The 23,599-nt window shown below is 42.6% G+C and overlaps 1 protein-coding gene across 1 annotated transcript; it reads left to right on the top strand.

Annotated features, from left to right (window-relative positions):
* Positions 1-8,415: 8,415 nt before the first annotated feature.
* On the top strand, positions 8,416-15,577 carry LOC132779264 (vomeronasal type-2 receptor 26-like). Its single transcript, XM_060782955.2, has 4 exons — positions 8,416-8,559; positions 11,561-11,788; positions 12,115-12,241; positions 14,673-15,577. Exons 1-4 carry the CDS (start codon positions 8,416-8,418, stop codon positions 15,575-15,577), a joined length of 1,404 nt encoding a protein of 467 aa, XP_060638938.2.
* The last annotated feature ends 8,022 nt before the right edge of the window (positions 15,578-23,599 follow it).

Raw genomic sequence — 23,599 nt, forward strand, 5'->3', positions numbered from 1 at the left:
AACAGCAACAACAACAACAACAACAACAACAACAACTTTATTTATACCCAATTTCATCCTTCTGAGGAGACTTGAAGTGGTTTACAACAGTGTAAATAACACAACAATAATCAAAATAAAACCATGATAATAAAACAATAAACCAATAACCAATATAAATAGAGTCAACACAAGTAAATAAACAATCCATAAAAGTGAAAAGTAGACCAAACATACTAAATTAACAACAGACTATCATAATTGATCCATGTCAACTGCAACAAATGTGGTCAAGAAACCTGCACAGACTGTGGCATTATGTTTGCAATCTTTACTTCACTACAGGAAAGAGAATGTACAAGATGGAGAGTTTACATGAAAGGAACTTGGGGTCCAGTAGGGAATATGAAATATGAAATAAAGGCTGACTGTGTGTTTTGTGTGGGGAGGAGAATTTATATTCCTAAGATATCTTGTATCATATTTTGTCTATTTTTGTGGGAAAAGTGTGTGTGAGTGAGAGAACTGGAAACAAAAGAAGTAGTGTCTCATCCTGCTGTGTTTCTACAACAGTGGGCTCTCAGTATCCACTGGGTTTCATTTCCAAAACCTCCCATGGATACCTGAATCAGTGGATACTCAAATCCAATTATATACAATGGGATCATGAGATGGTGTTCCTTATATGAAATTGTTTCCTGCTTTTTGGCAGGAGGTTGGACTGGACAGTCACGAGGTCTCTTCCAACTCTAGGATTCTATGATTCTATAGTAAGCAACTCAAGTGCAGGAGAGCACCTGAGGGTCTCTGTGAAACTGCAAGAACCTACAGCAAGGTATGCCTACACCTTGGTATAGTATTCAACATGCAACAAAAGCAAGTGGCTCATTGACTCTGGATGTAGAACCCATGGATATGGTCAACTTCATTGGATGTTAGAGACTGAATTGTAAGATATCAAAGACCTGGCAAAAAGGAAGGTCTGCAACTATCTGAGGGCAGTTCCAAACAGCAAAAAAAACAAAACAAAACAAAAAAAAACAGGACCTGAGATGATGTCCAAATACAAAACTGTTGGTCCTGGGTTTTCTGCCTCCATTAGCCACATTTGCTGCTTTGTCACATGATTTTGCAGCCCCCAAGATGGCCACTGCAGGACCTCCACCAGAAATGTCAACATTTTTAAAAAAAAACTTAAGATGTGAACATGTGAAGATATGAATCATTGTATAGGTTCCGTTCCTGGGTTACATAAGCTACAGGGCCTTCTGATGTTCCTGCGTTATACATTTCTGCTCCTGATTGCTCTTATTATGAAAAGGTGTACAATGTTGACTAGGGGGCTACAACTTTGTCCTGGCCAGAGAAAATGTGTCCTCCACATGTTTCATAAAGTTTCTGGCACACAAACAAAGATTTCACGTTCTACGTAAATGCCACCTTCTTTTTAGGAACTGACCAATCAGGAACAGACATCTAAAACCTGAGAACAACCTCAGATAGAATCATAGAGTTGGAAAAGACCTCATGGGTCATCCAGTCCAACCCACTGCCAAGAAGCAGGAAAATTGCATTCAAAGAACCCCCAACAGATGGCCATCCATGTTTTCTAAGTCCCATATTTTTCAAGTGCAGGGACATACAGGCATTCAAAAATGTGGATATTCATCTCAAAACTGGGATATTCCCACACCTGAAAATCTTACATTTATTGCCGTTTATAGAGATTTCTTCCGTGTTTACAGGGAATGACATTTGGATACCTTCCTGTTTGCTACAGGTAATGTCTGGGTGAGCTCTGAGATACTACTTCATCACACTAGACAGACTATGCCTCATCACATTAGAAAACTATTTCTAGATTTAGTTTTCTAATGTGATGAGGCATAGTCTGTCTAGTATCTAGTGTCTAGTGTGATGACTTAAATCTAGAAATTGTTTTCTAAGATCTACAGAGACACTCGCTGGAACACCTCAGCAAGCAAGAGTCCAAAAGTGGCAGGCTCAAACCTAGAACCTCAATCAATGGCTGATACCAAATGAGAGACTCCCCCATGGGCACACAGAAGACTGGGTGACTTGGAAGGTGCTGAACAGACTGCGCTCTGGCACCACGAGATGCAGAGCCAACCTCAAGAAATGGGGCCACAAAGTGGAATCCTCGACATGTGAGTGTGGAGGGAGCAAACCACTGACCACCTGTTGCAATGCAACCTGAGTCCTGCCACATGCACAATGGAGGACCTTCTTGCAGCAACACCAGAAGCACTCCAAGTGGCCAGATACTGGTCAAAAGACATTTAATCAACTACCAACTCACAAATTTTGTATTTTTCTGTTTGTTTGCTTTGTTCTGTTAGAAATGTAATATAATTTGACTGGTTGTCCTGACACGACAAATAAATAAATAATAAATCACATTAGAGAAAAATCCACTTAAAATCCAATTTCTGCCTCCTGCAGAATTCTTGGGTTTGTACTTTAGTGAGGCTCCTTTTTAAACTACAAACCCCAGAATTCTGCAGGAGGCAGAAATAGGATTTTAAGTGGGTTTTTTTCCCTCTAGTGTGATGAGGCATAGTCTGTCTATTCCATCGTAGAGTCTTCCTTATCCAACCTTCACTCTTCCAACATCCTGTATTATCCAACGCAGTCTGCCTCCCACCAGGATTCACAGCTGTTTCAATACATTGTGATGTTTTGGTGCTAAATTTGTAAATAATGTAATTACAACATAACGTTACTTTGTATGGAACTGCTTTTTCTGTCGACTTGTTATAAAACAAGTCGATGTTTTGGCGCTTGATTTGTAAAATCATAGCGTAATTTGGCGTTTAATAGGCTTTTCCTTAATCCCTCCTTATTATCCAACATTTTCGCTTTTTCAACGTTCTGCCAACCTGTTGATGTTGGATAAGCAAGACTTCTACTGTACTTTATACTGCAAAGAAGTTGGGTCATTGTAGGTTTTTTTTTGGGCTATATGGCCATGTCCTAGAGGCATTCTCTCCTGATGTTTCGCCTGCATCTATGGCAAGCACCCTCAGAAGTTGTGAGGATGCTTGCTATAGATGCAGGCGAAACGTCAGGAGAGAATGCCTCTCCTGAGGAGATGCGGGAGAAGGAGACCTCGAATTCGGCCTGATTCGGACCGCTTTTCCAAATTAACTATTCCCAATAGGTCTCCTAAGGTAATTTGGTGTAACCAGGTGAGCGGGCCCTCTGGCTTGAAGGTGGTGTTGTTGAACGCCAGGTCTGTCAACGGGAAAACAACTTGGATTCAGGACTTAATCCTGGAGGAGCGGGCAGATCTGGCGTGCATCACGGAGACCTGGTTGGATGAAGCGGGGGGCGTAAATCTCTCCCAGCTTTGTCCTCCAGGTTTCTCCGTGCAACACCAACCAAGAGCCGGAGGACGGGGAGGCGGGGTCGCAGTGGTCTATAGAGATACCATCCATCTGACCAGGAGCCCCATCCCGCAGACCACAAATTTTGAATGCGTCCACCTGAGGGTGGGTGACCGGGACAGAATAGGGATTCTGCTAGTGTACCGTCCACCTCGCTGCACTACAGTCTCCCTACCTGAGCTAGCGGGGGTGGTCTCGAGCCTGGCGGTGGAGTCCCAACGGCTTCTTGTGCTGGGGGACTTCAACATCCACGCCGAGGCAACCCTCACAGGTGCGGCTCAGGACTTCATGTCTGCCATGGCAACCATGGGGCTGTCCCAACAAATAACTGGCCCCACCCACTGTGCTGGACACACATTGGACTTGGTTTTCTGCCAGGGATGGGAGCAGGGTGGCGGTGTGGAGGAGTTGTCCATCTCTCCGTTGCCGTGGACCGACCACTTCCTGATTAGATTTAGGCTCACTGCGCCCCCTAAACTCCGCAAGGGAGGAGGACCCATTAAGATGGTCCGCCCCAGGAGGCTAATGGATCCGAACGGATTCCTGACGGCTCTTGGGGAGTTTCCCGCCACCGCGGTAGGTGATAATGTCGAGGCCTTGGTCGCTCTCTGGAATGGGGAGATGACCAGGGCTATTGACAAGATCGCTCCGGAACGTCCCCTCTCAAGTAACCGAGCTAAACCAGCCCCTTGGTTCACTGAGGAGCTGGCAGCGATGAAGCGAAGGAAGAGGGTTCTAGAGAGCGTGTGGCGATCGGACCCAAGCGAGTCAAACCGAACACGGTTTGTGTCCTTTTTGAGGGCATATGCCGCGGCAATAAAAGCCGCAAAGAAAACTTTCTTTGCGGCCACTATTGCGTCTGCAAAAAACCGTCCGGCGGAGTTGTTCCGGGTTGTCAGAGGTCTTTTAACTCCCCCCACTGGTGGGAGCCCTGACAACTCGGCAGCGCGCTGTGAAGCATTTGCTCGGTTCTTTGCAGACAAAGTCGCTTTGATCCGTTCCGGGCTGGACGCCACATTAGATGCAGTCTCCGTGGATGTGACACAAGCACCTGCTTGTCAGATTTTGTTGGATTCTTTTCAGTTTGTGAAACCCGAGGATGTGGACAAGGTACTTGGAGGAATGAGACCCACCACGTCCATCCTAGACCCCTGCCCATCCTGGCTTCTTAAGGAGGCCAGAGGGGGATTGGCCGAGTGGGTAACGGTGGTGGTTAATGCCTCCCTTCGGGAAGGCAAGATTCCAGCGAGCCTAAAACAGGCTGTTATAAAGCCGCTGTTGAAGAAACCATCACTTGACCCCACTAAATTGGACAACTTTCGGCCTGTTTCCAATCTTCCCTTCTTGGGCAAAGTCATGGAAAGCGTGGTGGCCTCACAACTCCAGGTATTCTTGAGAGACACGGATTATCTGGATCCGGCACAGTCTGGTTTCAGACCGGGACATGGTACCGAGACGGTCTTGGTCGCCTTAGTGGATGATCTGCGCCGGGAGCTAGACAGGGGGAGTGTGTCCCTGTTGGTGCTCCTGGACCTCTCAGCGGCCTTCGATACCGTCGACCACGGTATTCTTCTGGGGCGCCTTGCAGAGATGGGTCTCGGGGGCACTGCTCTGCAGTGGCTCCGGTCATTTCTGGAGGGTCGTACCCAGAAGGTGTTACTGGGGGACTCCTGTTCAACGCCGCAGCCGTTGACCTGTGGCGTTCCTCAGGGTTCCATCTTGTCCCCCTTGCTGTTTAACATCTACATGAAGCCGCTGGGTGAGATCATCCGGAGTTTCGGGGTGCGGTGTCACCTGTACGCAGATGACGTCCAACTCTGTCACTCCTTCCCACCTGCTACTAAGGAGGCCGTCGAAGTCCTGAACCAGTGCCTGGCCACTGTAATGGTCTGGATGAGGGCGAACAAACTGAAATTAAATCCAGACAAGACAGAGGTACTCCTGGTCAGTCGCAAGGCCGAACAGGGTATAGGGTTACAGCCTGTGCTGGACGGGGTCGCACTCCCCTTGAAGGCGCAGGTTCGCAGCTTGGGTGTGACCCTGGACTCATCGCTGAGCCTGGAGCCTCAGGTTTCAGCGGTGACCAGGGGAGCATTTGCACAGCTTAGGCTCGTGCGCCAGCTGCGCCCGTATCTTGGGAAGTCTGACTTGGCCACGGTGGTACACGCTTTGGTCACATCCCGCCTCGACTACTGCAACGCTCTCTACGTGGGGCTGCCCTTGAAGACGGCCCGGAAGCTTCAGCTAGTCCAGCGCGCGGCAGCCATGTTGTTAACGGGAGCTGGACGCAGAGAGCATACAACGCCTCTGCTGTCCCAGCTCCACTGGCTGCCGATCTGCTACCGGGCCCAATTTAAGGTGCTGGTGTTATCCTACAAAGCCCTAAACGGTTCCGGCCCAAAATACCTTGCAGACCGCATCTCGGCCTACGAGCCCACGAGGGCCTTGAGATCATCCGGGGAGGCTCTTCTCTCGGTCCCGCCTGCCTCACAGGCACGTCTGGCGGGGACGAGGGAGCGGGCCTTCTCGGTGGTGGCCCCCCGGCTGTGGAACACCCTCCCTGCTGAAGTTAGACAGGCGCCCTCCTTGTTGGCCTTTCGTAGGGGCCTGAAAACATGGCTCTTCGAGCAGGCCTTCAACTGAGTGTATTTGAATGACATTGGAATGAACTAGGACTACGAATCTCGGCTATGACCCCAGGACTCGACGAAGCGGATTTTTAGTATAAGTATATGTTGTGTTGTATCTGTCTGGTTTGTATCGTCGTGATTCACTGTATACTGTCTTCTTTGTTGTTGTTCACCGCCCCGAGTCACCCTCGGGCTGAGAGGGGCGGTCAATAAGTACAAGAAATAAATAAATAAATAAATAAACATGGCCATATAGCCCAAAAAAACCTACAACAACCCAGTGATTCCGGTCATGAAAGCCTTTGACAATACATTGCAAAGAAGTTGTTTCTAATGTTTAGGTGGAATCTCTTGTGCAATTTGAAACAATAGATTCATGTTACTCCTTTTGGAGCCTAATGTTAAGATGGACTCTCCTTTTTCTTGAAAATGGAATCATTTGGTTTTTGGCTCCAAAGCAGCAGAAAACAAGCTCACTCTATAATCTACATGCAATTATCATAATCACTATCATCCCAACCGCTATATCCCAAAGCTGTCCAGAAGCCAGAATCTTAACTAAATTCCACCTCAAGAGACAGACGGACACAAAACAACATCTATTAAAAGTAGATTCAAAAATTATGACAAGATAACCGTTCTTGTTACTGCTTTGGAGACAGACGGGGCTTTAGCAAAGCAAAGTTGGACAGGCTAGGTTGGGATTTTTGCTTTACGGGTTGTGCATAAATAAATGGTCTTGGCTAATAGTCTTCTATTCAGTACTGATACTAGTCATCTTCTTAAAATGAGTTTGTCCAGGCATAGTTGGGGCCAACAGTTGTTAATATGCAGGCAGTTGTTATGGTTGCTACTCATTCTGTTCTTAATATTGCCTCAGGTTGTTGGCAAAAATTGGAACTCCAAATGCAGATGGCAGCCGGAGGGTGAAAAGAATTTATATGGATTTCATAATGCTATTGTTATTGGTGAATTTGTCTCTTTAGTGATTCCTATATTGAATGAGCTCTCCTTTGACAGACTTCCAGAGAGGGGACTGAATGGCTAGTAAGTAGCTCTTTTATTGTACTGGATAGAATGAATATTCCGAAGGGATACATGCTTACAAATATGACTTTGCAAAAGTTGTTTGCCTCTGAATTAATTCGGTACTAGCTGCAATAACCAGTGACTATGGATGTTGGGAGTTGAAAGATAAAAATCTAGTTGGCAAAAGGATTCTCACTCCTGCCCAACAAATTATATTACATTGGCTTAAAATTGTGTTCTTTCTCAAATTGCCGAGTAAGAATCCACCAGTTTTAAATACTGTGTTCTTGAAGGTTTTCATCGCAGGAATCAATGGGTTGTTGTGAGTTTTCCGGGCTGCATGGCTATGTTCTAGAAGAATTCTCTCCTGACATTTCACCCACATCCATGGCAGGCATCCTTAGAGTGTGAGGTCTGTTGGAAACTAGGTAAGTGAAGCTTATATACTGTATCTGTGGGATGTCCAGGGTGGGAGAAACAACTTTTGTCCATTGGAGGCAAATGTAAATGTTGAAATTGCCAACATAGTTTAGCATTGAATAGCCTTGAAGCCTATGGATTTCAGAGAAGCCACTGAAATACACAAGCATGGGGACAATTTCAACAAAAAGGAGAAAACCATAAAAATGAACAAAATCTGGCTACCAGTATTTAAAAAAAAACCCTCTAAAATCAGGACAGTAAATAAAGGGCAACACTCAAAAAACAGGGGAATTCCTGACAGGAAACAATCAGGGCCAGCTAACACCTCCCAACAAAGGATTCTGCCAGGCAAGAAATAGTCAGGCTTTGAAGCTGCAAGGCTATTCAACACTAATCAAGGTGACCAATTGCAACATTCACATTTGACTCCAACAGAAAATAATTCTTTCTCCCACCTTTGACATTCCACAGACACATAAACCCCACTTGCCTAGTTTCCAACAGACCTCACAACCTCTGAGGATGCCTGCCATAGATGTAGGTGGAATGTCAGGAGAGAATGCTTCTGGAATATGGCCATACAGCCTGGAAAACTCACAGCAACCCAGTGATTCTGGCCATGAAAACCTTTGACAACACAGTTTTCATTTGATGGATATCAGGAAGTGCTGGTCTACACTGAGCATGATTAAGTGTCAGATTAATCTGACATTTGAGTGTCAGCTGTCTGTAAACTAGTTGAGATGATATACTTGTGAGAATGATACAACCTGAGGAACCTATGGCCATCTCATTGCAGCCCACTTCCCAAACATTACCATCAGTTCTTAGCATTGCGATTCGCAATTGAAGAGATTGAAAAAGATCAGCAGCTTTTACCCAACCATACAATGTCATACATGACAACTGAAAATGCGTACAATGAAATGGGAACATTTTGGGGAACGATGAATCTCCTTTTCACAAGACAGGGGAGTCCTCTTAACTATATCTGTGACAGGAAATACAAGTTAATGGCCGTCATAGGAGGACTCACCTCTCAGAACTCCAAGCAGATGCCCCACATTTTCAATATCTACAAAATGCCACAGGTACGTATGTGCATTCTTCTGTCTACATAAGAAAAATTACCATGAGTTACAATTTGGGGGAAAGAGGGTTTTGTCAGCATATTCCCTGTCCTTCAAACTGATCTAAACTGATTCAATTGTATATATTGCTGTGGCCCGGTCTCATGATCTGGAAAATAAAGTAATGAGAAAGTTTTGGTTTCCAGTATATGTAAATTCTTGATGCTTGTGGATAAACGGTATTTCTTGTTGTTTCTTTGTCAGTGTTGATGTCTCATTTGCCTACTCTGGAACATGCAACATATAATTGCCCTTCTTTAGGGGTCCCTTTCAAATGCCCGATACTCTATCTGTCGTGTGTGTGTGAATCATATCTATCTATATCTATGGCTGGATGGTTCTTTGTCAGGAAGGCTTTGCTTGTTTTCTTGCCCTGATCAAGGGAGTTGGACTGGATGACCTTAAGGCAGCATTTGTCAACCTGGGGGTCGGGAGCTTGGGGGGGGGTTACGAGGGGGTGTCAGAAGGGTCACCAAAGACCACCAGAAAACATGGTATTTTCTGTTGGTCATTGGGGTTCTATGTGGGAAGTTTGGCCCAATTCTCTCATTGGTGGGGTTCAGAATGCTCTTTGATTCTAGGTGAACTATAAATCCCAGTAACTAGAGAAGAGACCTCATGGGCGATCCAGTCCAACCCCCTGCCAAGAAGCAGAAAAATCGCATTCAAAGCTCCACCTCTGTTTAAAAGCCTCCAAAAAGGAGTCTCCACCACACTCGGGGGCAGAGAGTTCCACTGCTGAACAACTCTCACAGTCAGGAAGTTCTTCCTCATGTTCAGGTGGGATCTCCTTTCCTGTAGTTTGAAGCCATTGTTCTACATCCTAGTCTCCAGGGCAGCAGAAAACAAACTTGCTCTCTCCTCCCTATGGCTTCCCCTCACATATTTGCACATGGCCATCATGTCTCCTCAAAGCCTTCTCTTCTGCAGGCTAAACATGTCCAGGTCTTTAAGCCATTCCTCATTGTGAGATAATGTCCTTCATCTCACTCAATTTTCTACCTTGCTAGAATGTTTAGGGAAGTAATTGAATCCCACACCGTTGGTAGCTGAAGAAGCAAGGACCTCACAAACAATTGTCATTTTTCCTTAGCTCCATTGTGGTTCCTTTGATCCTGCCTCGCAAGATAAAAGAGAGTTCCTCTCTGTGTATTCCATGGTACCAAATGAAAGTATTCAGTATGCCGGGGTTGTCAAACTGCTTACATATTTTGGATGGACCTGGATTGGCCTCATTCTTTCAGATGATGACAATGGTGAAATGGTATTGAGGTCTCTGGTTCCTCAGCTACTCCGGAACAATATTTGCTGTGCTTTCAAAGAAATTGTTCCAACAATAAAGAATCACTGGGAAAGATACTGGGAAGCAAAGCAGCTTGACAGTAAATTGGAGAGACTAAGTTTCATTCTCTCAATGACAGAGACCAATGTCATTCTCGTTGATGGAGATTACCGTTCTATGGAAGGTTTACGAATGATTCTAACATTCAAGGAGTTTGATGAAATGAAGCCCATTGAGAGGATCTGGATCATAACAGCTCGATGGGATTTCTCAACCGTATATTTTAGTGGAGCATTCCCACCCAAATCCTTAAATGGTACTTTGTCCTTTTCCCTCCACACAAAAGATGTTGCGGGCTATGCTGAAACAATTGGCACAATTAATCCAAATCAACATAATCTGTATTTCCTCCATATGTTCTGGTCAAATGCGTTTGTGTGTTCATATCCCACACATAACATTTTTATACCAAATGCAAAAATCTGCACTGGGGAAGAAAAGTTGGATAGCCTTTCTGAATATGTCTTTGAAAAGGGAATGTCTGGCCAGGGTTACAGTATCTACAATGCTGTTCATGTCATAGCACATGCTCTTCATGCCATGTTTTCATCCAGATTTAAGCAGAAGGCATTCAGAACCAGAGACATGTGGGATCTTCAGAATATTCACCCATGGCAGGTAGGAAAATTCCCTTGTCTACTGCAGATCAAGAAGAAGCAAATGGGAAACCTTGCCGAGTTGGTTCACTTTAATGTCAACAAAAACTAGAAACTTGAGGACACAAATACCTATGTATTTAGAAAACATTCAGAGAAAAAGCAGTCTACGGGCCCTTCTACACAGTCCTATATCCCAGAATATCAAGGCAGAAAATCCCACAATATCTGCTTTGAACTGGGTTATCTGAGTCACACTCATATAATGTGGGATTTTCTGCCTTGATATTCTGGAATATGGGGCTGTATGGAAGGACCCCTGAATTCCTCCTTACTTTCTTCCCCCATTGTTTCCTACAGCTAACATTTTCAATATTGCTTTGTTTTTGTTTTGTTTTTTAATCAGCAATGCTTAGAGCAGCATTTCTCAATCTGGGGATTGGGACCCCGGGGTTGTCATGAGGGGGGTGTCAGAGGGGTCGTCAAAGACCATCAGAAAACACATGGAGGTTCTCTGTGGGAAGTTTGGCCCAATTATTTTGTTGATGGTATTCAGAATGCTCTTTGATTGTAGTTCAACTATAAATCCCAGCAACTATAACTCCCAAGTCTCAAGGTCCATGTTCCACCAGTGCTCAAGGTTGTAGGAACCCAAGCTCTTCTGTTATTATCACTGCTGTACTTTAGGCAAATGGGTTTGTTTGTTTGTTCAGTTGATGTTATTTGGACAGTAGAAAGTAATGTATTCACATCCTTCATGAGAGGTGCCAGTTGTCTCTTAGGCACTGTTTTTTAAAGTTGGGAGTCGCTTTCGTATTGCATTTGATACGGCATGGCCCATGATTTTATCCTTGAACTCTTGTTGTCTTGCTGTCAATGTTCCTGGTAGTTCAACAAGTGCTTCAGAAGCTGGTTCTTCAAATTCTTGCAAAAGCTCCACATTTTCTTCTTATTATTATTATTACTATTATTATTGCCCATTGTTAATCCAAATTCATTAATTTCTTCCCCACTTCTGATCTAGCTTCATCCTTTTCTGAAATATGTCCGTTTCAACAACAGTGCTGGCGAAGAAATATTTTTTGATGACAAAGGGAAATTGGCAGGTGGCTATGATATCATCAACACATTCACATTCCTCAATCAGTCCTTCTATCGAATACACATTGGCAGAATGGATCCCCAGGCTCCTGTAGGAAAAGAGTTTACCATTGATGGAAGTGCTGTTCATTGGAATCCCAAGTTTTATCAGGTATCGGTTTATATTATTTTCATGAGGCTCGTATTAGTTTTTGAATGGGATAGGACAGCTTGCCAAGTCCATTAAGTACTCTAGGGTCTCTGGGGCCAGGCTACAGTATATTGCAAAATCAAACTGGTTTAGTTAGGAAGTGACTCATCCCTAAGAACAGTTTATGAGAGATGCATGAGGAAATTCAAGGGCTCAAGGTATAGGGTGGATTACTAACTATTGTGGATCTTAGAATTGTAAGAGATCAGCACAGATTTATATGATACTGTGTAATAATAAAAAGTTAAATATAGATTCTCTGAACCCTTCTCTCTGATTATTGATAGAAACCTCCCCAGTCCAGGTGTGTTAAGCCTTGTTCTCCTGGACAAAGCAAGATCATCCATCAAGGTGAACCAGTTTGTTGCTACCTTTGTCAACAGTGCTCTGAAGGAATGATATCAAACCAACTAGGTAAGTGGAGGTATTATAGTGACATGAAAAAGATATTCCAGTGATTGCAAGTGAATCTGCTCATTAGACTTCTTCATAGTTATGTATATTCTTTACTAGGATGTGCATGAAAGCAGATTTGTATAGCAAAGGAGAAAGGTCATGCTGAGAAGCCTGGGCTTCTAATTTCATTCCTATAAAAGATAAAGGTTGTCCCCTGACGTTAAGTCCAGTCATGTCTGACTCTGGGGTGTGGTGCTCATCTCCATTTCTAAGCTGAACAGCCAGCATTGTCCACAGACACCTCCAAGGTCATGTGGCTGCCGTGGCTGCATGGAGCGCCGTTACTTTCCCGCCGGAGCGGTACCTATTGATCTACTTACATTTGCATGTTTTCGAACTACTAGGTTGGAAGAAGTTAGGGCTGACAGCGGAAGCTCATGCCGCTCCCCGGAATCGAACCTGCGACCTCTCAGTCAACAACCTCAGCAGCTCAGTGCTTTAACCCACTGTGCCACCAGGGGCTCCTTTCATTCCTATACTGATAGCAAAAAGGAATTGAGGAAAGACTGGATCTGAAAGCGTAGTTTAGGAGCTATTTATTTATTTATTTGCTTCATTTATACCCCGCCTTTCTAACACCCTGTAGGGGGACTCAAGGCAAGATTCTGGCCACTTAAACATAGTCATAAAACCTATGCCATAAACTAAAAATAATTAAAACAATCAGCAAATAAACACATAGAATAATAATAGATTAAAACATATAAAGAGCTATGTTTTCCATGTCCTCTTGATAGCCACACACTTGGCCATTAGAGGACCATGCAGGAGAAACTGGATTCTTCAGTAGTATTATGAGATTTTTTGCTCAATTTTACACTTTCCTTAAATAGAGCATGCTGAATATCTAACAAATAATAGATGGTGACTAAAACCATACTGTGCTGTTACGGCTGTACCAGGAGCTCCAAACCCCGTTTCGTTCTTTGAGCATTTGCATGTGCTTGTTCTGGCCATGCATTTTACAGTTGGATGGTTCTGCAGTCATGGGGCTAGCCACCTGTCTATCATTGTTAAGTTTTAGTTCCGCCCTTTTTTCCAGGTTCAGGAGGGAAAGGAAACTATTTTAGTTCAGTCTTACAGTTGGAAGCTCAGCTACAGGACGTGAAAGTTTGCTACCTGTAGAGAAGCTTCGTTTCTTACAAAGTCTGGGGGAAAACAGTCCCAAAAGCTCTGGCTGGGGAATTTACAGCCTCACAGCTTTAAGAACAGACTCTAAAGAAAGGCTTTTAAGAGAAACAGCTTTACAGCACAACCCTTGTTGGGGTTGGAGAAACGGACCTACAACTTTCGTGGGAAAAATCCTAAGGACTCCAACTTGAAATTCTTCAGAGCCTTGGCTGGTAGGTCTACTCGGGTACCCAAGAAGCAATTTGGAGCCAGGAGTAGGGCCCACACCAGCAAAGCCTAGAAAGCAGATTGCCCAGGGAAGGGTCAAAAAGTCCATTGTAGACAAGTTAAGAAGCATTGTTTGATTTGTTGAAGATCTAAGATTGTTTGTTGAAGACCTAAGCAATAATAAAGAACTTTGTTAAACTTTTAAGCTTCTAAAGACTTTGTAAACCCATAGGGCCTCTCATCCAAGGCACCCGGCTTCCTGCTGGGCACAAAGAGCCCGTCCTGTTCAAAAGCCAATTGCTATAGGCCCAGCGCACGACAGCACACATACTTTTAGTCCAAATACGAATAAACCCATTAAATCAATTAAACTTATCTACTTATTGATTCACAATACAAATTGATCCCGTTCTGCCCGAGTTATCTTAACTACTTGGAAGATGAATTGGCTGCACAGGGAACAGATCAGAGACTATATAGTTGAATCAAACATGAATGTATTAACTGACAGGAATTTCTCTCCTCCTGAATTTCACTAGTCTCTTTCTTGTATGGTGTTCAATTGTCTCTAAGATTGTCTCAAAATTTAACTCCAACTGGACGTTCTATTTGTAGACCCTCCGGCTATCCTCTTAATGGGGCAGGGCAACGGAGGCTTCAAATCCAAAGACACTGTCTACACTGGCCCTCCAAAAACTGTACATAAAATATTGACCCCTGTAACTAAAAAAGGCTTAACTAGAGGTAAACAGTGACAGTCTTCATGGGGCACAACAATGGGCCCATTCTACTTGAGACTCAACAACATTACTCCATTACTCATATCATTGTGCCCTGGCACCTAGTTTCTTTTAATTAGCTCACCACAGTTCCAAACGTATTAGTATAGCTGTCAATCACATTTTATAAAGCATACTTAAAAGTGTATGTTTATGAAAAAAATCTTTGTATACGTGCAATTTCTCACTTTATGCTGTAAATACTGGAAGTCTCTGTCCTTTTAGCAAAAATAGTGCATATTTTTTTAAAAAAATATCATTATTATTTTCAGATTCAGAACACTGCAAGAAATGTCCAGTGGATGAGTATCCAAATGAGAACCAAAATCAATGCATCTCTAAAGAAATAATCTATTTGTCATTTGAAGAACCCTTGGGAATTGTCTTGACTTCCTTTGTTCTCTTTTTTTCTCTAACCACACTTGTTGTGATGTGGAGTGTCATTCGTCATCGAAATACTCCTATCATCAAAGCTAATAACAGAAGCATTACTTATACACTGCTCTCCTCGTTGCTGCTCTGCTTTTTGTGCTCTTTTCTGTTCATTGGCCATCCCGGCAAGGTATCTTGCATTCTCCGGCAAATATTCTTTGCCATTGTTTTCTCTATTGCGATTTCTTCAGTGCTGGGTAAAACCATCACAGTCATCTTGGCCTTCATGGCCACGAAGCCTGGAAACAGGATGAAGAAATTGTTTGGGACAAGACTGACAGCTTCAATCATCGTTTCTTTGACTTTTGTTCAAGTTGCCATCTGTGTCATATGGTTGGTAATCTCACCCCCATTTCCAGAGTTGGACACACACTCCTACAATGATCAAGTAGTTGTGCAGTGCAATGAAGGCTCGGACATTATGTTTTACATTGTCCTTGGCTATATGGGGTTTCTGGCTGTTATCAGTTTCACTGTGGCTTTCTTTGCAAGGAAGTTGCCCAACACTTTCAATGAAACCAAGCTAATTACATTTAGCATGCTGGTGTTTTGTAGTGTTTGGATCTCTTTCGTGCCCACTTACCTGAGCACCAAGGGAAAATCCATGGTGGTTGTGGAGATCTTCTCCATCTTGTCTTCTAGTACTGGATTGCTTGGTTGCATTTTTCTCCCTAAATTATTTGTAATTGTACTGAGGCCAGAGTTAAATACCAGGGAACACCTTGTACACAAAAGGAATAATTGATTTCTTACTTTCTTCCCCTTCTGCTTCTTGTTTATCTTTTGTTTGGAATGTGTATTCCTTATGGGGAAAAAGTTGTGTATACCCATATATTAATAAATCAATAAAGTGTATATACTCAAGAAACAATAAATGCATGGACTCCTCGTATTTAGTTATAGCTGATATAAGGGGTTCCTCAATAATAGGTGGGAAAAGGCATGACTTTTTCTCCAATTTCTTAAGAAATGACAAGATGAGATACTTTATATACCCAAGTATAAGCCTAGTTTTCCAGCCCCTTTTTTAGGCTGAAAAAGCTCCCCTCGGCTTATACTCGAGTCAAGGTTATTTATTATTTTACTCTGTTATTGGTATTATTTTTATTTCATGTATTATTTTACTCTCTTTATTATTATTACATTTACGGTATTTTACCCTATTATTATTATTATTATTATTATTATTATTACATTTATTATTTTACTTTATTATTATTGCATTTATTATTTTACTTTATTATTATTGCATTTATTATTTTACTCCATTATTACATTTATTATTCTACTCTATTATTACTGTTATTGTTGCATTTCCATTATTTTACTTTATTATTATTATATTTATTTATTATTTTACTCTATTATTTTTGGAAGGATACGTAAGTACATTTACATTGAAGATATGTAATGATTTAATCAGAGTTGGGCAGTCTTATCTCAAATTACAGTTTTATGTAAATATTAAAAAAAACATTCCACCTCCTGGTGCCTCAATTAATGTAATTTTATTGGTATCTATTTTTATTTCGAAATTTACCTGTAGTGGCTGCATTTCCCACCCTCGGTTTATACTCAAGTCAATATGTTTTCCCATTTTTTTTTTGTGGTAAAATTAGGTGCCTCAGCTTATATTCGGGTCAGCTTATACTCGAGTATATACGGTATATATCGGTGAAGAAGGTGCAACATAATGGACATTAGGCTTGTGCATTTTGGGTGAATTCTTATCTGTTCCTGCTTGCCAGATACCGGAAGCCCCTAATATCCGTTTTCCAGTGTTTCCCAAAAACAAGTGCGTTGCTGAATGGGCATTTTCATTCAGCATCCAAAAAAAAATGGCTCTTTTTAGTCCATTGGTGGCAATGGGGATCTTACGAGGCTCCCCTTTCCCCGGGAGCCTTTCCTTTCTTCCCTTCAATGGAGCCTGGGTGTCATCAATGGGGTTTGGAAAGCACCATTTCCAGCCCATTATTGGGGGGGGGGGGGGACTTCCCACGGGCTTCTCTTCCATATCCTTCATTATTATTTTATTTATTTTATTTCAATTACTTATACCCCGCCCTTCTCACCCCGGGGGGGGGACTCAGGGCGGCTTACAAAGGAGGCACAATTAAAATACAAAGCAATTCAGCAGTTAAAAATTAAACATCGGTACATAATAAAATATTAAAAGAATCTCATGCTCGGGTTCAGAGTCCATATATCCATTCCATTCCATTTGTCCTTGTCTGTCGTCAGATCCTTAATTTAGCTGCCAGTGTGTCCAAAGGCTTGGTCCCAAACCCAGGTCTTCAGTTTTTTCCTGAATGTCAGAAGGGAGGTCGCCGATCTAATCTCCCCGGGGAGTGAGTTAAGACCTGGATTTTAAAAAAGCATCAGGGTTACTACTCTTAAGTTTCTGAATCCTTTCCCTTCTGTTTGTAGAGGCGGAGACTGTGTACAGGCCTGTAGCGAGGGGGTGGTTTTAGGGGTTCAACCCCCCCCCGAAATGTTTCAGATTTTAAAAAAACAAACTGGTTTACTCATGAATTTTAACTGGTTAACCAAATCCCCATGCTAAGTCTATGAGATGCAAAAAATTAAGAGTCTCTCCAGAACTGCAAGCACTATCTCAGGCAAATATGGACAATTTATTCACACTGTCATTACTTGCAGCAATAGCCGATGTAGTGAAGCAACCAAGTTGGGGGGGGGGGGTTGAATACTCTCATTAAGGAGGCCAGACTTGGTGGAGGTGGTTGACAGGGGCAGAGCTGCGGGCTATTGAAGGTTGCTCTGCCCCCTGCTGTGCTATTTGCTTCAGCGTGAGCTAGGAGGCAGGTTTCAACCCCCCACCCTGAAATTTTCAACCCTCCCTGAAATTTTCAACCCCCCCCCCCCCGAAATTTTCAACCCCCCCCCCCCCGCCGAAATTGTCAACCCTCCCCGAAATTTTTTTCTGGCTACGGCCCTGACTGTGTATACTGCTTCTTAAAGCTTTTCTACTCTAGAAAAGAGGCAGATGAGTAAGCTTTCTTCTCTCCCAGCACCAGCAGCTTTCCAAGGCATTTTAAGGAAGCCCAAATAGGAAGAGCAATGACCTGGAGCTCAGTCAAGCTATCCTCCCTGGACTACCTTAAAAATCCCCTCACTTGCCTGCAAGACTGCAATCTCCTTTCTGCTTGGGGTTTTGCTTCCTTAAAGCTGTTTCTACTTTCTACTCTAGAAGAGAGGTAGGCTTCTCTTTTTGTTTGCTAGGATTACTATTATTCATCATAATATTTTAGAAGTATTTCCTGAAAGAGAGGAAGGGAAGGAGAAAAAGAAGCTAAAAGTGTGAAAGCCCCCAAACGCAAATGCATGCACCCCACCCACCATCCCTCATGTCCCCAACTCCCAGTCAGTCCCATTAAATAAAAAGAATCAGGAAAATCAAAAAGATTCAACTGTGATGCCGAAAAGGGGAGGAGGAGCCAAGATTGGTTCCCACTTGCTTTCGTGTTGAGCGGGTTTTTGTACCAGGAGGGCCCTTACCATTATGAGCTCCCAAAGTACCAAAGGTACAGAAGGAAACCAAGGAAACGAAATCCATGGAAATGTTTAAAAGACTAAATTAATGATTACTTGCAACCATTGAGAATCAGTATAGAATGTTAAGAGGTAGTCTTGGTCCCCTAAATACTGAATACTAAATACTGAATAATAGCTCAACCGAAATTAAAACTATAGCCAATTTTGAACAAAGTATTCCCATATCATTTCCTGGCAAAATGAAAAAATGTGACTAAAATCATGCACACATGGTAGAATCAGTTGATTATTTTCAAGGACACATATATGCATCTGGGTTCAAGAGAAAGAGTTGTTGAAACAAGATGAAAGATTTTACAAGTGATAAATAATGAATTCCTTTTAACAAAATAGATCCAGTTTGAGCATTTTAAAGATAACTTTACTTTCAATCTCATTGTAAACATTTTACAGGGAATTATAAAGAAATCCTGGCCCATAATTCAACACTTAATAGGGTGTCTCGAAATACAATCCTCTGTGGGCAAGAGAGCCATGTATAGTCTCTTGAAGGTGTTAAACCTTGGTCTGTGCAATGTCAACAGACGTCCATCGCGTGTACAGCCTCAGAATGATAGGGACAGAAATCAACTTTTCTCTTAAGTTGGATGATCACCAACTGCTGCTAAAGTTCCAAACTATGACATACCAAGCTTATGAGACACAATTACACCAATAATAGGCATTTAATGAACTGTACAATGGTTGGTAAAGTTACTGACATACAGATTGAACACCTAAAATCATAACAATTATAAGAGACTTTAAGGACCATCCAGTGCAACCCCTATTCTGCGATTCAGAAATACACAATCAAAGCATTCCTGACAGATAGATATCCAGCCCCTATTTTAAAATCTCCAAATAAGGAGACTCCAAAGCAATGATCAAGGGTCTGGAGAACAAGCCCTATGAGGAGCGGCTTAAGGAGCTAGGCATATTTAGCCTGAAGAAGAGAAGGCTGAGAGGAGATATGATAGCCATGTATAAATATGTGAAAGGAAGCCACAGGGAGGAGGGAGCAAGCTTGTTTTCTGCTTCTTTGGAGACTAGGACGTGGAACAATGGCTTCAAACTACAAGAGAGGAGATTCCATCTGAACACGAGGAAGAACTTCCTGACTGTGAGAGCCGTTCAGCAGTGGAACTCTCTGCCCTGGAGTGTGCTGGAGGCTCCTTCTTTGGAAGCTTTTAAACAGAGGCTGGATGGCCATCTGTCAGGGGTGATTTGAATGCAACATTCCTGCTTCTTGGCAGGGGGTTGGACTGGATGGCCCAACTCTATGATTCTATGATTCTATGAATGTGTCCCACTGTCAAACAGCTCTTATCATCAGAAAGCTTATCCTAATGTTCAGGTGTATTAATGGATAAGATATTCTGTAACATTGTTCATTGTTTTTCTTTCTGCATTTGTGATAGCTTCTGTTTATGTATCTGTGGTGAAGACCTTTCCCAACTGTATTTGCAGGTTCCTTTGACAACACATACAATACCTGGTACTTGTCATAGGTGTAGATTTTCAGTTTTCAGAAAGCATTTTCTAACATGTAGATATAATTTTAAAAATCCCCATAGGCATTAGAACAGCATTTCTCAACCTGGGGGTGAGGACATCTGAAAGGGTTCGCAAGGGGATTTCAGAGTGGTTGCCAAAGACCATCAGAAAACATATTTCTGATGTTCTTAGGAACCCCTTTGTCAGAGAAGGCTGAAGATCTCTCCACCTGTCCTTCTCTTCCTTGTTGGAAACAGACAACAATCCTCCCACCAAAAGCCCTCCTCCACTGTGATTGGCTGGCCTTTCAGCCAAGGGGAGGGCTGTTTCTGAGACTCCAAGCATGGAGGGGAGAGCAGGTGTGCTTGGCACATGGCAGCATGGTGTGCATGTGTGGGCGAAGGAGAGCATGGAGGGAGGTTCTTACCAGCGAGTGCCTTCAAGGCATGGGGATTCTGTGTGGGAAGTTTGGCCCAATTCTATTGTTGGTGAGGTTCTGAATGCTTTTTGATTGCAGGTGAACTATAAATCTCAGCAACTACAACTCCCAAATGTCAAGGTCTATTTTCCCCAAACTCCATCAGTGTTCGCATTTGGGCATATTGAGTATTCATGCCAAGTTTGATCCAGATCCATCATTGTTTGAGTCCACATTGCTCTCTAGATGTAGGTGAGTCACAACTCCAAAACTCAAGGTCAATGCCCACCAAACCCTTCCAGTATTTTTTGTTGGTCATGGGAATTCTGTGTGCCAAGTTTGGTTCAATTCCATCATTGATGGAGTTCAGAATGCTCTTTGATTGTAGATTAACTATAAATCCCAGCAACTACAATTCCCAAATGACAAAATCAATCCCTCCCAACCCCACCAGTATTCAAATTTGGATATATCGGGTATTTGTACCAAATTTGGTCCAGTGAATGAAAATACATCCTGCAGATCAGAGATTTATATTATGATTCATAACAGTAGCAAAATTACAGTTATGAAATAGCAATGAAAATAATGTTATGATTGGGGGTCACCATAACATGAGAAACTGTATTAAGGGGTCACAGCATTAGGAAGGTTGAGAAAAACACTACCTTAGAACAAATTTGAGGCAAGATTTAGAATCATAGAATCATTGTGTTGGAAGAGACCTCGTGGGTCATCCAGTCCATTTGTGCTGCTGTAATGCCCAATAATGAAACAGACTATTCTATGTATTTATGAATAAGTCTAGACCAGGCATGGGCACACTCCGGACCGCCAGGTGTGGGAGTTGAAGTCGCAAACACTTGGAGAACCAAAGTGTGCCCATGCCTAGTATATATGGTAAGCATAGAAAACCTTTCTTTAAAAAATTAAGTGACATATTTCCTTTTCCTTACTAGCTGTGCTTTTGTGTTCAGCTCAGGTCTCAATACAATGATATACAATTTGGGAAGAAATATAAAACCCAGTATTCCAGAATTATATATTAAGATAGAAAAGGCTGCCACTGGTGCCACATATTTTCTCGCTGCACTCAAACAGGCTGAAATAAAACTTGCCAAAATGCTGAAATGCATCACCATGCTTAAGGCGATCCGTTTGGTGTCGTTAAAAGCATCAGGCAACTTTCTGGCCAAGAAGGCAACGGTTAAGCTGATGATGGCCAAAAAACACAGGTAGCCATTGACAGTGTAGAACATGACAGTGGAACCTTCTTTGCAGTACACGATCATCTGTTCAATCTGAGACTGCTTGTCAAATTCTGGAAATGGAGGAGAGGTTGTCAGCCACACAGCAAAGAAACCAGTTTGAATAAGACAGCAGAGAATAGGGACCGATATTCTTAGTGTCTTCGCTACCCATTTCCATATCTTGTTTCCTGGTTTTGTGGCCCTGAAGGCAAACATCACAGTGAGGGTTTTCCCCAATAGACACGAAAGAGTGGATGAGATGAGGATGCCATACACAGTGTGACGCAAAAAACAGAGTGCCTTTCCAGGCAGCCCGAAATATAAGAAGATGCTCAGAAAACAGAGCAACAGAGAACAAAGCATAATACGGGTAATGTTCCAGTTGGCAGCTTTAACAATGGGAGTGTTGCGGTGTTGGACGAAGCTCCCCATGACTAGTAAAGTGACCAGAGAAAAGAAAGCAGCAGAAACAGCCAAAGCTATTCCCAAGGGTTTGTGAAAGGATAAATAAGTTATAACCTTGGGAATACATTGAACCCGATCTTTGCTTGCATATTGATCTTCTGGGCACTTCTCACAATGTTCAGCATCTGAAAAGAATATAGACGTCTTCAAATTTCAATAGCAAAAATACACAAAGATTTGTTTCATGAAAATATGACCCATCTGTCTTCACCTCTCTAGGAATCTCTAGGTCTTCCCATGTAATTCTGGCCATCTTCCAGTACAAGTTAACTATAGAGACATGCTGAAGGATCTAGACATTCCTAGAGAAGTGTTTAAAACTAGCAGTTTTGCATTGATAATTTGTGGAAAATTTCCATGCCAATCTGAAAGGCATAAGAAATGGAATCTGTGGTGGAACAACTTCAAGAAATTTAAGCTACATGGGATGAAAAACATCCACTTAGATCTAAAACCAATTCTGAATATGGCGTCCATATCTGTGGGACCAGGATCTGTGGTTTTCTTTATCCACTTTTGACAAAATATTCATCTCTAGTAGAGTTGTGCATGGAATTCGTCACTACTTTTGCTACCATTTCTTTTGTCTCTTCCGTTTCTTTGGGAGCATGAAACAGGAAACCCGCTTCCCTCACAAAAATCTGCTCAACACGAAAGCCTGCAGCCAAACAATGTACAAGCTGGTCCCACCACACACACACACACACAGGTAAGAAGAATGGAAGTAAATGCCAGGAAGATGATGCAATGGTTGGGAACCCCCCCCCCCCCCCATAATGGTCGATTTTCTGGGACCCAAACTGAAAACAACCCTTCTGAGTTTGGGAGGCTTCCAAAAACTGATCAGGGCCCACAATGATCAGGACAAGGTTTACCTCAAAAGTACAACTCTAATCTCTAGACCAGGGGTACTCAAACTTTTTAAATAGAGGGCCAGGTCATAGTCCCCAAAATTTTCGAGGGCCAGATTATAATTTGAAAAAAACATGAATGAATTCCTATGCACACTGCACATATCTTATTTGGAGCACCAAAACACTTAAAAACAATACAATAACAAAAATGAAGAACAATTTTAACAAATACAAACTTATTAGTATTTCAGTGGGATGTGTGGGCCTGCTTTTGGCTGATGAGATGGGATTGTTGTTGTTGTTGTTGTTGTTGTGTGCTTTCATGTAATTTCAGACTTAGATTGACCCTGTGCGAGGGCCGGGTAAATGACCTTGGAGGGCCGCATCCGGCCCCCGGGTCTTCGTTTGAGGACCCCTGCTCTAAACCTTCAAGTTTTCCATCTTAACTCCAGGGTATTTTTAGGCAAAAAGGATTTCATATCAATAGAGTTCACTATTATGTGAAGCTTTGAATATTCATGCAAAGTCCAAGATTGTACACCACATGGATACAAGGGCCATGCTGCATTAACATTTTGGTTATTATCCATATATAACAGCCATGCCCCAAGAGCATCCTCCACAATATTCTTCCCAAAGATTACCTGTGCAATCTCTAACTTACCCAGCTGGACCGATATCATCCCTTCAGGGCACCGAACACAATTGTAGCAGCAGGTGTGTTCCCCTTG

Source organism: Anolis sagrei, chromosome 6, assembly GCF_037176765.1.
Source record: "Anolis sagrei isolate rAnoSag1 chromosome 6, rAnoSag1.mat, whole genome shotgun sequence".
Taxonomy (NCBI): domain Eukaryota; kingdom Metazoa; phylum Chordata; class Lepidosauria; order Squamata; family Dactyloidae; genus Anolis; species Anolis sagrei.